The 17,446-nt window shown below is 35.8% G+C and overlaps 1 protein-coding gene across 1 annotated transcript in view; it reads left to right on the top strand.

Moving 5' to 3' along the window:
* Nucleotides 1–614: 614 nt before the first annotated feature.
* The window catches only part of ATM (ATM serine/threonine kinase), a gene marked incomplete at its 5' end in the record, with an annotated part of 37,922 nt that continues 21,090 nt past the window's right edge, over nucleotides 615–17,446 (top strand). Inside the window, 19 exons of the mRNA XM_010020456.1 lie at nucleotides 615–784; nucleotides 1,087–1,333; nucleotides 1,943–2,058; nucleotides 3,549–3,675; nucleotides 4,558–4,757; nucleotides 6,785–6,959; nucleotides 7,539–7,703; nucleotides 7,994–8,126; nucleotides 9,102–9,197; nucleotides 10,541–10,712; nucleotides 11,086–11,227; nucleotides 11,874–12,050; nucleotides 12,439–12,613; nucleotides 13,789–13,876; nucleotides 14,190–14,345; nucleotides 15,267–15,375; nucleotides 16,106–16,194; nucleotides 16,290–16,392; nucleotides 17,441–17,446. The exon at nucleotides 17,441–17,446 is cut by the window's right edge and continues 161 nt beyond it. Of these exons, the coding sequence (XP_010018758.1) occupies nucleotides 615–784; nucleotides 1,087–1,333; nucleotides 1,943–2,058; nucleotides 3,549–3,675; nucleotides 4,558–4,757; nucleotides 6,785–6,959; nucleotides 7,539–7,703; nucleotides 7,994–8,126; nucleotides 9,102–9,197; nucleotides 10,541–10,712; nucleotides 11,086–11,227; nucleotides 11,874–12,050; nucleotides 12,439–12,613; nucleotides 13,789–13,876; nucleotides 14,190–14,345; nucleotides 15,267–15,375; nucleotides 16,106–16,194; nucleotides 16,290–16,392; nucleotides 17,441–17,446 (2,646 nt within the window). The remainder of the gene's footprint in view (nucleotides 785–1,086; nucleotides 1,334–1,942; nucleotides 2,059–3,548; nucleotides 3,676–4,557; nucleotides 4,758–6,784; nucleotides 6,960–7,538; nucleotides 7,704–7,993; nucleotides 8,127–9,101; nucleotides 9,198–10,540; nucleotides 10,713–11,085; nucleotides 11,228–11,873; nucleotides 12,051–12,438; nucleotides 12,614–13,788; nucleotides 13,877–14,189; nucleotides 14,346–15,266; nucleotides 15,376–16,105; nucleotides 16,195–16,289; nucleotides 16,393–17,440) is intronic.

Genomic DNA, 17,446 nt, shown 5'->3' with positions numbered 1-17,446 from the left:
CATAGAAGGCCACTAAATTGGTCAGGCAGGAATGGTAAATCTTTTAATGGTAAATCTTCTATGTCAAAAGCACAGATCTGAAATACAAACAGATTTTTATGCAATGAAGATTGCAGATCTCATTTAAAAAAAAAAAATCTTTCTGTCCAGTGGAAGTAAAATGAATTTTCCACTGTGGAAAACATGTAAAAGAAATGTAATGTATTGGAAGATGGTAAGTATCTTGTGGACTTCAATTTTGAAGTTCACAAGGGCTTGCTGAAGTAAGTGCTGTTTATACATCAGCCTTTCATGCCAGTCACCTTTCGGTGCACATATCCTTTTTATGCTTTCTTTCCATTTCTTGTGTGTTGTTTTTGCACAGTCTCTACCCCTCAAAATGTGTACTGTCTGTCCTTTCTTTGCATACCACCTCATACTAGGTAGTTGTAGTTTCTTAATTGCACTGTTTTGAGATGCAGCAATACAAATAATAAATTGCTTATGCTAAAAGGGAGCTGAGTTATAAAAACAGTCATTAAAAGGCTGGGGAGGGCATGGAAGGGTAGTACTGCCGGTTTGCCATAGTATCATGTATTCTGCATGCTATTTCTGCTATCCTGTTTCATGCACAGGTTTTGGAAAAAGTATCCGATATTTTTGGCTATAAAAGTATAGAAGACTTCATGACATCACATTTAGACTATTTGGTGATGGAGTGGCTGAAAATAAGGGACAGTGGATATAGCTTGTCAGCTTTTCCTTATGTTCTTCTGAACTGTGCTAGCCTTGAGGAATTCTACAGGTAAATTTGTTACATGAAAGCAGTCTATTTAAATTTATTTACAGTTATGACAGAAGGTTTCAAATTTCTAAATATATTAATCAGGCTTTTGTTGTAAGATGACATATTGAGACCTTTCAAAATGAATTCCAAGTATCTTGTCTATTATATTTGTGCTGGCAAGATTTAATTTCTTTTGTATTGTAGCAGCTAGACAGTAATCACACAGTTAGACAATAGAGGAATGGTATTTGCTGTATTACACTTGAGACTTTTAAAAGTCTACTACAAGGACACTCAGGAAATGTATTTACTATGTGTAGGTCTTGTTACAAAGTTTTGGTTCCGCACCTGGTGATTAGAAGTCAATTCGAAGAAGTGAAATCACTCGCCAGCAAGATTGAAAAAGACTGGAGGCAGGTTCTAGGAGACTGTTTTCCAAAGATACTTGTGAATATCCTCCCATATTTTGCCTATGAAAGCCATGGAAACAGTGAAGTAGCAGAGCAAAGAAATACGGCTTCTAAAGTCTATGACATGCTTAAGGATGAAAACTGCTTAGGAAAACAGGTATCTTTTTTAAATGTATAAATTGAGTTCTGTGGCATTTAACAGATTTGAAAGAAACTCCTGTGTATTCTGTAAAAGTATAAACAGCTCAAGTTCAAAATTATTATTTTAATACATCAAAACTAGCCAAATTTTTATCCCAAGGTTTTCAAGTAGCTCTTCAATAGAAACTTTCAAGGCAGACAGTTGACTTGAAGTATATTTTTTTTCAGAATGTAATAACCATTTTTTTACCATTCATTATACAACCCCAAGTTTCCCTGTCATTTATCTGTTTAAGTCAGTCATATTCTCCTCATAAAATATTTTATTAATGCTTTATGAGGAGCCATCCTCTCTAGAGGCAGACTATATTCAGAACTATTAGTTCTGAATAGTAAAATTGAAACTGGGTTTTTTCCTAGATAATGTAATAAATTGTTCTACCTGTAACTGCCATAGATAAGACTTAACCAGGCTTAATTTTTGATTGAATTGTATGTCATGGATGATTTAAACAAATAGAGAATCCTTACAGGAAAAAATGGTTTTTCTCAGAAAAGAAATGTTAAATTATTTTAGCTGAAGTAGGGTTTTTTTTCTTATTAAAACACTGTTTTTCTCTTCTAGCAAATTGACAATTTGTCTCATAATAACTTACCAGAGATTGTGGTTGAACTGTTGATGACCTTACATGAACCACCTGATGCTCCAGAAGGAGGAGCTCAGCTGAGTAAATACATAAGGTATGTGTTTGTATATTTTCTAAACACTGAGTGTGTTTGTATAATATTGTGCTATAAAATGTGCCCTTCAGGCACAAGAAGAGGTAGCCTTGAAGTTGAGAATTCACAGATGTTATTGTCATTAGTGATGACGTATCATAGGCATGCTTTCTCACATCATTATTCCCTGATATCAGTAAGGAGAAGCTCTATAATACTTCATTTAGATTCGATATTGGAAAGAAATTCTTTACTGTGGGGATGGTGAGGCACTGGAACAGGCTGCCCAGAGAATTTGTAGCTGCTGCATTATTGGAAGTGTTCAAAGTCAGGTTGGATGGGGCTTTGAGAAACCTGGTCTAGTGGAAGGTGTCCCTAGCCCTGGCAGGGGGCTTGGAACCAGATTATCTTTAAGGTCCCTTCCAACACAAACCATTCTGTGATTTTATAAATAATGAATGGGTGGGCCAGAGAATGCCATTGTGTGTTGGTGAGCTGGACTTATGGCAATGCCAAGGTAAATTGGTTCAAATTTGGATGTAAAATTGGTCGCTTTTAATGTCTACATTAATGTGATTCTTTTAAATGCCTTTAAATGTTTAGAAGTCAGAAGTGGAAGGTTTCTTAGTAGTTCTTGTAGTGTTGGCTCTTGCCTTTGGTAGAGAGATTGCTTAAGCAATGCCAAGCAAATGATAGAAATATTCTAATGCCATAAATATCTTCATTTTTCTGAGCTTTTCAGACTTTGTTGTTGTCATGAAAATACCACCATTTGCATAATCGCATCTGGAAATAATTTTCCAGATTTTTGTGTTTAGATACAAACTAGGTGGAAAAATATCGCACTTTCTGAAGTCATTGAAGAAGATACTATTATTGTAGAAACATAAAGTTGAAAGAAACCAAAGCTTTTTTATGAAATTCTGCCAAAAGTTAAATGGTTGAGGATTTCAGAACTTTGTAAAAGAAATTTGTTTCAGTGAGTTTATTAACAGACTGTGGTGTCTGCTTGTAATTGAGGTTCTTCTTTCTAAGAAGTGAATGGTAATAATAAGACTAATGAAACTTAGATTTTGCTGGTTTGTTACTATCATGATGCGTTTGTTTTCTTTTTGAGGTCCCAGCAAAGTTGACTACCCTTTTTTTAACGGGGAGATTAATGATTACTTTTTTCTCAAGCAAATTGTTCCCATAATTGCCAAGTGCAGAAGCTCTTTCCATGACTTGCAGTTATAATTTCCTACAAAATACCTTAGATGAGATGAATGTGTACATTTTTAGAAATATGATCTTTCAAAAAATAGTAAAATAATGTTAAGAAAGTGCAACTTATAACGTTGTAATAGAAGGAAACAGCTAAAAATAAGATGTAGTTCGTTCTGCTGGATGCTTTTGGTTTCTTAGTTACTGAAAGCAGAAAAGATTTTCTGGGAGTTATGCGTTTTTCAGTGAGATATATTTACATGAGGTTGGTTTTGGGAAGGAAAAAAAATAATCTTTTATTCATTTAGGGAACTGGATCCTGCTCCTAATCCTCCTCATTTTCCATCTTATGTGATTAAGGCAACCTTGGACTATATTAATAACTGTCATAAAAGCAAATTGAAAAATCTTGTAGCAGTTCTTTCTAAAAACCCTGTAAGTATGTAATGATGATTTTGGTTTTCTGTAGAATACAGTGTTTCTTTTATGGGTACATTTTGGTTTAACTGGACATTTTTGTCAGGTATGTAGGAGGAAAAAAATAGAACCTTAGAAACCTTTCTATTCCTTTGTTTGCCTTCTGAAACAGAAGAAGTCCTAAGCTCAGGGACACAGTAACCTTGCACAAATCACATGCTTGAACTATTACATGTGTTATACAAATATAAAAATTAACAAATAATATATAAATAGAGAGGATTACTTTAAAGGGTGGGGAAATCGGTGTGTACCAGACACAATTTAGATGCAAAAGACCTGTTCAAAATTTATTCTGTTTTACTGCATATGCAACTTACTTTGCCTATCCATAAACAGTCTCAAAATAAGAAAGAAACCCTTTAAAATTTAATCAACCTGTCTAGTACTTGAAGGTAGTTACTTTTTACAGTTTTAACAGTTACAATCTGTGTTGATATATTCTATGAAATAATGCAATTTGTACAAAAAAAACATTAAGTTTGAAAGAATATAGATTGAAGCACTATTCAGGTTTTTAATGTTTTAATTGATGTTTCTCCTGTTGGTGAAAACTGCCATAACTGTTTTCTGCATAACCTTTCTTTGGGGGGAGGGAAAGGAGGGAGGAATGACACAGGAAAAAAAAAATTAGAAGGTATGTGGCTTATAGTCCTACTTGGAGAATGAGTTTCAATCTACATCTTTTGTTTGTTTAAAGCAGTAAATATAATAAAGCCTTCTTGTCCATGTCCTTTAAAAAAATATATATATAGTTATTGCTTAAGTTTTTTTATATTTAAAATATATCTGTATTGGCATTATGAATTATTTTTTTACACAGATTTTATTCATTTTTAGGATTCATTCCAGAAAATCCTTCTGGCCCTTTGTAAGCATGCTTCAGACACAACCAACATTTACAAGAAGCACAGAGCTCTTATAATTTATCACTTGTTTGTTAGTCTGCTACTTAAAGAGATAAAAGATGGTTTAGGAGGAGCATGGGCTTTTGTCCTCCGAGATGTAATTTACACCCTGATTCACCACATCAATAGCAGGTAAGTACAGTAATTATATCTTGTTCTTCCTGTCTGATTTTGATGACAGAAAGGATGTTTGGGACTTTAAGGGATATAGGAGAAATACTCAGATCGTGGAGTTAAGTGCAAAGTAAACAAATACCAAAATGTGCTTATTGAGTTAATAAAGAGTATTACACTTTATGTTTACATTCTCACCAAAAAGTAGCTAACAAAATGAGCAAGTATTGGTACATGTTATCTTAGTTTGTCTTCAGATTGAGAAAATTGGTACTTCCTCAAGCTTAAGATGTAGATGGAGATCCTTATATTTCATAAGGACTAGAGATACTCTCTTCCTTGAGGTTTAGCTTTGGATTTCCAAGACAGTTATTCTCTGAATGTCGTTTGGTTTACATGCAAGTTGATTCCTTTGCTTGTTGGAAGCATTTCATACCCTGGAATATTGAAAAGAGGTGTGGATTTTGTGGTAAATCCCATTATTACGAGATTTATTGCAGTGAACACTGAAGTCTGTCACCTGGGATGGAATACTCCCATGTGTGTCTGCAGGCTTGAGAGCTGACTGACTAGAAGGTAGCTTTGCAGAAGAGGACGTAGGAGTTTTGGAGGACAAGCCAGATGAATCTGCAGCATGCTTTTCATCACCGTGTGCTGACTGTATACTGAACTGTGCTGGTGAGAGTGTAGCCAGCAAGATGAGGGAAATAGCCATTCTCTTCTGAGTGTTAAGAAGCCACGATAGAACCATGTCCAATGTGGGGCCACTCCAGCCAGGACATGAGAGATAATGACAGATTGGGATGGGTTGAGTGGAAGAACCCCAAGGGGATAAGTGGAATTAATTCAGTTTCTGTTCTCCAGTTTCTGGAGGTGGAGGTACCTTGGAGAGAAGGTAGAGCCAGATTTTTCCCAGAAGTACAAGGCCTAGAGGTAGCACCCACCAAACTGCAATATAAGAAATTCTGGTTGGACATAAGGGAAAAGATCTTCACAGTGAGAATAGTCAAATACTGGGGCAGGTTGCTCGGGGAGGCTGTTGATTCTCCATTCAGGGAATGTGTCAGAAATCAGCTCAACAAAACACTGAGAACCTGATCTGACTTCGAAGCCGACCCTGCTTCAGGCAGGAACCTGAGCTAGATAATCCCCAGGTGTCCTTTGTAACCAGTATATTTTTTCTTTTTAATTTTTTTTCCTTAAACTAATGGTTACATAGGAGAGAGGAGGGTTCAGAGAGCCTGTTTTCCACTTTGTTCTGTTTCTGTCAACATTGCTCTGGCAAATGATAATCTAAAAGCCTTCTTGGGTTGGTTTTGTGTTGTTGAGGGTTTTTTGGGGGGTGTTTTTGAATCATAGAATCATAGAATAGTTAGGGTTGGAAGGACCTTAAGATCATCTAATTCCAACCCCCCCTGCCATGGGCAGGGACACCTTGCACTAAACCATGTCACCCAAGGCTTTATCCAACCTGGCCTTGAACACCGCCAGGGATGGAGCATTTACCACTTCCTTGGGCAACCCATTCCAGTGCCTCACCACCCTCACTGTGAAGAACTTCTTCCTTAGATCTAACCTAAACTTCCCTTGTTTAAGTTTGAAGCCATTACCCCTTGTCCTATCGCTACAGTCCCTAATGAAGAGTCCCTCCCCAGCATCCTTGTAGGCCCCCTTCAGATACTGGAAGGCTGCTATGAGGTCCCTACGCAGCCTTCTTTTCTCCAGGCTGAAGAGCCAACCAACCCAACTTTCTGTCTTCATACAGAAGGTGCCCCAGCCCCCTTATCATACTCATGACCCTCCTCTGGACTTGCTCCAACAGCTCCATGTCCTTTTTTTCTTATTTTTTACTCAATTTTTTAGAGTCATCAGTCAAATTCTGTGTGTTCTAGTTTTTCTGTCAAATCCCTAGAGCTCATGGATTTGATCCTATGAAGTTCATTTATATTTCCCCTTTCCCCCTATGTTTTCCTATGGTATAATAGATTAATACTTGAGACAATGACAATTTGTATTTCTTTAATTTCACTTTTTTCCTGTGACAGACCTGTAACTATCAGAGACATATCCATGCGCAGCTTTTCACTCTGTTGTGATCTTCTTCATCACGTTTGCCATACAGCGGTTACATGTTGCAATGATGCTCTAGACAGCCACCTTCATGTTATTGTAGGAACATTAATACCTCTTGCCATGGAACAGCCTGAGATTCAGGAACAGGTAGTTTTGAGTTGCTGCTTATTCCTTAGCTGTTAGGTTTTTAGTTCATGTTCACTGTCATTAAAGCAGTATCTATACTCATGTTCACTTGCTCCAGTGTGGGGTCCTTCTCGGGCTGCAGGGGCACAGTCTGCCTCACCATGGGCTGCACCACGGGCTGCAGGGAAATGAATCTCTGCTCCGGTGCCTGGAGCACCTCCTCCCCTCCTTCTGCACTGACCTGGGTGTCTGCAGAGTTGTTTCTCTCTTATATTCCCACTTCTCCCTCTGTCTGCAATTGGTCCCATACAGTAACTTTTTCCCCTTCTTACCTATGCTACCCCAGAGGTGCTACCACTGTCACTGGTATGCTTGGCCTTGGCCAGCGGCAGGTCTGTCTTGGAACCAGCTGGTATTGGCTCTGCTGGACATGGGGGAAGCTTCTAGCAGCTTCTCACAGAAGCCACCCCTGTAGCCCCCCAATACCAAAACCTTGCCATACAAACTCAATACAAAGACAAACTTTATAACCTGATTAAGATGTAAGGCTGAAAAATGTTTCTCTGTATTTTTTGTTTTTCACTTACTTTCTATGTTCAGGTTCTAGGCCTGTTGAAGTATCTGGTGATAGATAACAAGGATAATGAAAATCTCTACCAAGCAATCAAATGCTTAGATCCTTTTCCTGAATATCCAGCTTTTAAAGATTTGCGAGCAACTCAACTGAAAATAAAGTATAGTAAAGGACCATATTCTCTTTTGGAGGTAATTACATTTTAAAATATATCTCATGGCAGAGTGTTTTTTGTAATGCACACTTTCAAAAGAAAATTTTCTAGCTATAGGTATGGCTAGAAAAAGAGTAAAGCTTGAAAAAGATTTAAATTAGACATGTGGATTCTTTTTATTGCCAGTTTCAGACACTGAGGTGTTTGGAGGTCTCCATTTATTTTGCATCTATTAATATGCACATTGCAGACTGCTGAGAGCCACTTCTTTACTTGAAGCTTTTATTTATATGCTGTATGTGCTTAATGCAAAATGTTGCTTTGCAGGAAATTAATCACTTTATCTCAGTTGGTGTTTGTGATTCACTGCCCTTAACACGACTTGAAGGACTGTATGATTTACGCAAACAATTGGAACAATATAAAGATCAGATGAAGGATCTCCTGAAAGATTTCCAGGGTACTGACATCTACTTCTGTATTTTATTATGTATTAAATTATGATGCGCAAAACCTGAGAATAAATACTCACTCTTACTCCATTGGAGGTGAGTGGACAGGCTTGATGGACCTGTTGCCTTGATTTTGCCTTAAAGTCTATGAAGCACCTAAAGATAACACTAATAGAAGTATTTTAGGTGTTAAAAAGAATAAAAACCCCTAGTTATTGATAAAGGGTATAAAATGGTATTCTGAAAGATAACACTTAAGAAATAATTACTACAGTTTGGCCACATGTGTATTCATTTTTATGAAAATGTCAACAAACATAAATCCTAATTCAAGGTTTCCATTCCAATCAACAGGGCAGCAGGATTTTTTAAAAAGAAATACTGCTTTTATTCTTCTTTACATTGGCAGATCATCATATTTTTTCCTAGACTGATCCTGGAAACAGCAAAAGCAAATGTTTATTAAAAAAAAAAAAAAGAGACCTCAGGCAGGCAGCAAAAATGTAAGGAAGTATCCATCTTGAGAGTTTATAAAGCTAGGCAAATTCTGTGAAGATTCTGGCAGAAACCCTTGTTTTGGGATATTCCTTGGTTTCATGTTTAGAGCAGAAGCGTTGATACTGGCTTAAGTGCTGTCAGTGGGATCACATTGATTTTACTGTTTCAAATAATGTTTTTATGCTGATACTAATATTTCATGTATTTCATGGTCATTTCTACATCAAAATACTGAAAACAGTAGCATTTGTGTATTCTAGTTTTGGGGATTCTTTGGCATAGTCAAATGCATAAAAATTTTCAAGACATGATGAGTAAGAAAAAATGAGTAATTTTTTAATGTGCTGTTTGATACCAACTTCAACATTGGTAAGGCATGTTGACATTCGTAGATAAAAGATTCTAAAGCAGTGTGTTCTTCTAAAATGTTCACGTTATAAATACACAATGACATTTTTGGGTTTATTTTTCTTTCTGAATGATAGAGAAGCCAGAAGATTGTGTAGTAGTGAAACTGGTGGTGAGCTTACTGCAGCTGTCCAAGATGGCAGTTAACCATACAGGTGAAAAAGCAGTGCTGGGTAAGTTCATTAGTCCCACAGGCACCCTAGGCCTGCCATTGAAACCCCAGGCTGAAACTGTGACCATTTTCAATGTTACATCCCACTGCTTTTTTGCATGATGTGTCTTCTTTTCTTGACTAATAACTTAAATTCTTGTAAGTTTAGACCCTGGTCTCTTCTATACTCAGTGAAGAGTCACCTGCTGTTACATGGGTCACTTTATTAAGCTGAGAAATAATAAGCAAAATTTGAAGAGAAGTTATCTGAAAATTTGAAAGGCATGTCTTAGGGGAATTGAAAATAGTTGTTCTCCATCTTAAAGCCTTTTAGGTATTATTAAAATTATTTGTTGTTTACATGAGTACCTGATTAATGTTCGATCCAAAGCACCAAAGCTAATATCCAAATCCCGTTTTCCCCAAGCAGGGAGTACCTCCATGAAGGTGGTGTTTTCTGAAGTTAGATGTCTAAACTAGACAGAAACACAAGTAATGAGAACATTTCCTTAAGATGTATTTGTCTAAAAGACTAATAACTGATAATTACAAATGCTGAGCACCTGAAGCTCAGTGATTTCGGTATGATGCATTCTTCAGCATCTTTGCAAGCTGTATGTTTCAGCTTTTTCTGCATTGTGTTTCTAAGATGACTTGTTAAATTTGGTTAAAAACACAGCCTGTGTATCTTCAGTCTGTTCTTCATCTGCTCTGGTGGTTAAAACAATGTTGTAGAAAATGGAAACATTTCAAGACACCTGCCAATTACGGGGGAAGGAGCAGGGAAATAGATTTTGGGTTCTTTCTGACAAACATTAACATCCATTTTTAAAAACTGTTTTTAAGGTCAATTTTGTTTTATTTTTTCTTGTATGTAGTCATGGTTTTACACAATATTTTTTTCTGGAAAGCAAATGTGGAACACACTAATACATGATTTCACATGAATTGTAGGTTAATTCTCACTGATTTTACAGGCTACTGTTTATATTTATATTATCCATAGGGAGTGAAAATATGTTTCTCTTAGTGGCCTTTTGCAGTTACCTGTTTCTGACACAAGCAAATATAAAATCCATATGTGATTTAGACTGCAAAATCTAGAGCCATAGGCACTCTTAGAAAATTGAGTTAGAAAGCACAACTATATTAACTGAGTCTTAAGCTGCAAAATTTGTATGCATATAATTTTAATAATAAAGTTTTATATATTATATATAAAACTTTAATAAAAGTAATTTTAAATGTTTGCAGGTTTTACCCCATAATAATCTCGGTTCTAGAATTAGTCTATATTAATTGCAACTTTTAGGGTGAGATCTTGTTTTAGCATGCATAAGATTATAGAATTGCCTGCATTTGCAGAGGCTGTTGGAAGTTGTTTGGGAGAAATTGGTCCAATGGATTTCTCCACCATAGCTCTTCAGTGTGCTGAAAATGCAGTGGATTCTAAAGCAGTGGACTTACTTGAAGATAGAAAACTTCAGTGGGTCTTCATAATGTTAACTCAAATAAATATTGCTTTGACAGATAATTGGTGAGTATACTTACTTAATTTATTTTGTCCAAAGCTTAATGGGAGCGTCTAAGTTGTACATTGCTCAAATCACCTCAGAGTTAATGTCCAATGATGTGTGTCTTCAAGGCTTAGATTATTTATCCAGTCAATCTTAGATGTTTCCTAGAAATTCTCTAGCTGGACTCGAGCCAGAGGATAGCAATGCTGTGGAGTAGATACTGAGGCTTTGCTTTATAACAAAATAAGCAATAGTATATCCTAGCCCACAATTTTCTGATTTGATGGACATGTTAGATTGTGGAATTACTTCTTTGTATGCTTATAAAGGTGATTTTAAAAGTAAAATATCTGAATGAAATTAATGATGACATTGTGTATGTTACTCTTTCAGTATTGATGTTAGAGCTGCTGCTGTTTCCTGTTTGAAAAACATATTAGCCACGAAGTCTGGCAGTGAGTTTTGGGAAGTTTATAAAAATAAAGCTGATCCCATGTTAATCTATCTACAACCTTTCAAAGTATCTAGGAAAAAGGTACTTCTTCTGGTATACCTTATTTAGATGGCATATGGGGTAGAGAAAACATGAAAATACATATTTTTTAAAAAGTAAATTTGAAAATGTTTTGAGATAGGCTTTGGTGAATGTAAAATTTGGATTGCAGTCAGTCAAATTGCAAATGGGATTGCTTTTGTACATCTGTTTCTCCTTTCTGTTTCAGCATTTGTGGCTTCTTCACATACGAAATTACCAATTTGACATTAGAAAGCTGTGTAATTTCATTATGAGACAGACAATTTTTGATTGCCTACTTGGTAATGTAAGACATTCTTGCTGAGGAGTCCAGTATCATTTCATACAGAAAGTCAGTGGAAAATGGGTCAGAAAGAACCATAAATAATGCGTAATTAACCATAAATCACTTATTTCTTAATTTTCAAACTTGATGTCTAACCTAAATGTGATGTGTTATGTGGCCTTGTTGATGTTAACAGTAAAATTTTATTTTTAATACTTTCCTATTTCCTTGGAAAACTACATTTACATGAACAAAATTTATATTGTCAATCAATTAAAGCACAGTTAGCATTTAATATGTTTTAATCTGTGCAGATGGCAGTATCTTTTTTCATATGCATAGAATTTGTTTATATTTGCAATATACGTATTTTCCTTCTAGTGTTTTGTGGTACCTGCTAATGATATGGAGGCTCCTTTAGAATCTTTGGATGATGCAAACTTATGGATTCCTCTGGGAGAGAGTCACGAGACCTGGATCAAGCGCCTGACTAGTTCAATACTGGACAGTAGAGGTGTGCAAAATGAAGTGCTGCAGCTAATGAAGCCGCTCTGTGAGGTGAGCTAAACTATACGTATGTGTACGTGTACACATATGTGCGATGTGATGCGCAAAAATACATAATTACTCATTGTGATAGCAAATATTGAGTTACTACTTCTTCTTAACATTGAGATGTTTTATAGTCAGATATTACAGATACTTATAAAATACACTCCTGAAATACAAGATCTGAGACAATTGTAAACATAGATGAACTTTATGTGACTGTTTTAACTAACCGAATGCCAGCATAGCCCTATTGAGTGGCTTACATTTTTCATATTACATGTTCTTTTTCAAGCAATAGCTGTTTGTTTGAGTAGTTGTCAGTTTGGTTATAACCTGAGAAAGAAAGGCTTTAGGTTGTTTTTCTTAGCAGCTGCTCTGCATGATTGTTTGCTAGGTGAAAACAGACTTGTGTCAAACTCTGCTTCCATACTTGATTCATGATATCCTTCTTCATGACTCGGATGAATCTTGGAGAAATCTTTTGTCAGTTCATATCCAGAAGTTTTTTACAGCCTGTTGCAGATGTGCTTCATCTAGTAGATCTACTACACCTCCAAATTCAGATTCAGGTAATGTCATAGTATTTTTGTTTCATCTGAAAGAGGGATTCTGGTTGTGAAAAAATTATCTTCTGACATCAAACGTTTGATGTACACTTGCAGGCAGACAGAATTTTGGAAGCTTCTGTCCAATTGTTTGATCTCTTTTGTGGAGATACCTGTAATTTGGAAGCTGTTCATTGGCAGTACCCAAATAGTTTCTTCTGTATAGCTTCTTTCCTTATTCACAACAGCATAACGTTTATTACTTGCTGAATTTAGATGATGCAATGTTGTGTGCTGCAAGACTGAGTCGTGCACTGTTGCTTAAAATAACCAATTGGCAATCAAATTCCTCTTTGACTCTGGAGAACAAATTGCCATCATGCTTTAGGAACTGAGTGTCACATGTCCCCACTATATGTCTATATATGTTAAGCACATGGGAGATTACTTACAAAGGAGGAGGTGTTCCTTTTATAAGGTCTTCGGTAGCAGTGGAAAGTAAGTGTTGTTCATTTCTGTTTGTTGGAACACAGAAAATGCCCAGATACTTATTTTTTTTTACAGATTTGTGGTTCTGCATCTTACTGAAGCATAGCACTAATTAGACCTTCGCTTGTGCTTTCCCTGTTTCTTGCTTCTTGTCATTTAATTTATTAATTAAAAATGTCCAGAAAAATTAAAATACTGTTAACCCGATGACCAGAACACAGCCTATAGCCAGCTGTTTGGTATTTTTTAAATGCAGAAGCAAGGCATGGAAATACAAATTCTTTAAAAGTATGTGTCTGTGTGTGGGAAATACTGGTTTTTGTATAGGTGTACACACTCTACAAAATCTACAGTAAAGCTACTAATAAGTATTTCTGTGGCTTTGGAATAACTTTATATGTCTCAAGCCTAAGGGAAGAGTTGTGCGATGATGTTGGACCATCTCTGAATTCTGTAAGGAGAAATAGAATCCACAAATTATTAATGTAGAGATAATTTGATAAAGAAAATTGTGGTATAAACTACTGTAATGTCACTAACATCATATAAGGAGAGGAACTACATTTTGTGACAAACTATTAATTTAATTTTGAGAACGTTGTCCAAAGATGTAGTGTTCTTCTGGAGTACAAAACACACCTTTTTATTTTTTAAATGAGTATGTTCTGACGAAAGTTCATTATGTTCTTTCTTTGAAATCTATATCCCAGAGCAAGAAACCCATAATTTTAGAAGTTTGGATAAAGTATCTCGACGAGCCATGCTTGCTGTTGTTGATTACTTAAGACGACAAAAGAGGTGAATTACAGCTTTCCAAGATGTTGCTTTAATTTAATTACGACTGTTCTAATATCGGTTGATGTTTTAGATTAAGGAAGAAGGATGTGGTAGAGATATAGTAGTGACCTTGCATTTGTTACAGAATTTATATGGCCAGCCTTAAAGGCTGAAAGATTGTTCTAAAACCTTTTCTGAGAAACTTCTTGTGGTATGGCTTTTGAGGGGACTAAGATAAGATTAGCCTTTACAAGGCTTTGTAATTGGGTTGGATTTATTTTGTTTAACATTAGAGAGGTTTGTTACAGCAATATTAAAGTTTTTATTTAATCAGATCTGTTTCAGGTACAGTTTTTGATGACAGCTTCTGGCTAGATCTGAATTATCTTGAGGTTGCTATAGCAGCACAGTCTTGTGCTGCTCACTTCACAGCCTTGCTCTACACAGAAATCTATGTGGACAAGATAAATAGAGACAAGCAGCAAGAAAGGTACAAGGCTTGAGAAATTCTCTTTCTTGACATTTTGGGTATAATGGATCATATTTTGTGTGTCCCAGTAGTCTTTTGTTACATGGAAAGTCACGGAAACTTTAAAAGAATTCCTTAGGCGTGTGTATTGGCATGCAAAATATTTCTGCCAATCCTTGAATGTGATCCCAACCTTGCTAATTTGCTAGTTTTGACACGCTCAAAGTAGTGTCATTTTGACTTATAACCAGAATGTTTTCTTGTTAGTATGTGTTCTGGAAAAACCTCACTAAAGGTAATGATTCTGAATAGTCAACGTATTGAATCTCACTTTCTATATTGAATACTTTCAGATTCTGTTTCACATAATGAAGAGTGTGCTAGGGGTTAAATTATGACCAGAAGTGAATCCACAGAATGACCAGAATTGTGTGGGTAGACCTGAATGATCCTTGTAGAAGGAGATTTCTTCTGTAATAGACAATTATCTTTGTCTTCCAGTCTAGCAAGATTAAAATATGGAACTAGTTTGCTAGCTTCGCTTTGGAAACAAATAGCTCTAAGGCAGTGAATGTATTACAAAAGTGTGGTGGTAAGCATCTATGTTACGTAGTTGCTTTTATTCTTTCCCAAAAGAGAGCATTCTTGCTTCAGGCATTCACAAAAGCAATTTGATTTAATAAGATTAGATATTATATGGTGGGGTGGGATTTTTTTCTCCCAAAAAATCACCTTGATTTTGAAATCCCTTGATGTTGATATTCTCAGTTCAGCTGATCACTTTGTTATTCTGGTGGAGAGACATTTCAAATAACTCAAGGATAAACCAGGCCTGATTTGGTATTTGGGCCTGATTTGGTGTTGGGCTTCAGTATTGTTTCAAAATTTTAGTTCTTTGTATGAAATTTTTTTTAACTTTACCAGGTGAAACATTTCTTTTAGGTTGTCCTTTAAAGCAGCTAAGAGTTTGGCATTTGAAGAGGAAAGTCAAAAAACAACTATTACTATTTTGAGTGAAAAAAGCAAGGAAGAAACTGGCCTAAGTTTACAGGTACATGTGTGTGCTTCATAATCTGAAAGCAAACCTTCTCATATAATTACAATTAGCAGGTTTCATCTGAGCTGAAGACAGATCTAGTTGAACTTCAAAAGCAGTATTTGAAAATTCTCCTAGTTAAAAGTGAACTCAATCGCCTTTACAATGAAATTGAATATTTGTTCTCCTAAAACTGATTAATTGGTACATTTTAAATGGCAGCAAAGCAGACTTTGTTCCTGAAAAAGCTGACCTCATGGTGGTAACCAGCCAACTATTTTTCAGTTTGTTTTGTCAGAGAGAAATGCTCATTAAAATCAGCAAATGGTGTAGCAAGTTGTAATAATCAGAGCCGAAGTAGTAGTATTCAGTTTATCTGATAATTAAAATCTGATACAATAGTCTTGTCTAAGTTACCACTTAATTCATTATTCCAGAACTGTGCTTGCATATCTTTAAGTGCGTGGGTTAGCTGGTATGTCTGATGCTCATCCAGTAATACTGCCTTTTGCATTACAACCTGTCCGCTTAAGGCGCAGTGCAGTTAGATAGTCCTAAAGAGTTTTGCAAGATGACAGAACTTGTCTTCCAGTGATGATATCAGGCTCAGATACTGTGTAAAGGAAAATTAAGCAATGATAACAATATGTTACATCAAAGGACTAGTATTTATAAACTTACATGATAAAACTCACTTGAACTGATTGCAAAGAGGTAATTCTTTGGTTTATGGCACATGTTGTAGGACCTTCTCATGGACATATATAGAAGCATTGGAGAACCTGACAGTCTGTATGGTTGTGGTGGAGGAAGAGTGTTACAGCCATTAGCACGGTATAATCTATTAATGTTCTTATGTTCTGTAAAGTCATTACTTTCATTTATTAGTAAGGAACTTAAATTGAAAACTTCTTGTTAACTTACAACAGGATAAGAACATATGAGCATGAAGCAGTATGGGAGAAAGCCCTTGTAACACATGACCTTGAGGCAAACCTCTCTCCATCTACTCACCAGGCAGGAATAATAGAGGTAATTTTATTTAATAATAGGAAATGAATGAAAGAATTGATATCCATTGTACTGAGAGTCATTTGTAGTAAATGCAAAATTGGTTTAGGACAAAAAGAGCCCACTGCCATAGGCATCCAAACCATATAATATAAGACAATTTAATATTTGTCCTGAAAACCTTAAGGCTTTTAGTTCTTTTGTCACTCACCTGTAATCCCTATCTTGGGTAATGAATTCTGTGAGATTTTTCAAAATAAATATATTTAATTTTATACAGATTTTGGCCAGCTCCTAAAATGGCAGGATATAAGGAGTAATGTAGTCGGTTATTTTTGCCATGTCATTCTTTAAGCATTTCCATTATGGCAACTATCATACTGAAACTGTGGTATTTCTGATAAAATAAATAAATAGAATTGATGTTGTCTTGTTTTGATCCCTTAAAAATATGTTGACTTTTTGTCCTAAGAATGTTTATATCAGTTCTATAGTAGTATAGCACAGGTATATCTGTGTTTCTCCTCATTTCATTTTCCCAAGGTACTTTTCCTACCCCCCATAATTTAGTATCATTGTTAAAATTCCATTGTGTTTCTCCTTTATAATGGCTGCATACATAATTTGGATAAGTGGTCACAATTATAGTCATCATGGTCTTCAAACAGATAGGAGTTTAGGAGTGCTAGGAAACCTTTTCAAGTGCCCCCACCAGGAAAAACAGTTCATTAAGAAGTAAAGCCAATTCAGACTTACTGTTCAGGAATGATGGAATGGAGAAACGTGAGCAAATAGTTCATTTGAAACACAACATGGAAATTTATTTCAAAGAATGCCAGCCACAGTAGTAACAAGACTTTTTCTGGGGTTGCAGTTATCAGTAGTGTGATTAGGAGTCATTCTTGTGAAAAAGCTTTCAACTTACATAGTGCTGAGTTTAGAAATAGTTATGGCTGTGCCTTGTCCCCACAGGCTTCTTTTGTTTCAAAGGTAAAACAAAACCTTTTAAAAAAACAGTTCCAGTTATTAAAGGAGGAAAACCAACTTTCGCTAATTTTGTTAATTCCAGGCTTTG

The sequence above is a fragment of the Nestor notabilis genome, unplaced genomic scaffold (genome assembly GCF_000696875.1).
Source record: "Nestor notabilis isolate BGI_N333 unplaced genomic scaffold, ASM69687v1 scaffold16180, whole genome shotgun sequence".
Classification (NCBI taxonomy): domain Eukaryota; kingdom Metazoa; phylum Chordata; class Aves; order Psittaciformes; family Psittacidae; genus Nestor; species Nestor notabilis.
This window is presented reverse-complemented; position numbering and strand designations above follow the sequence as displayed.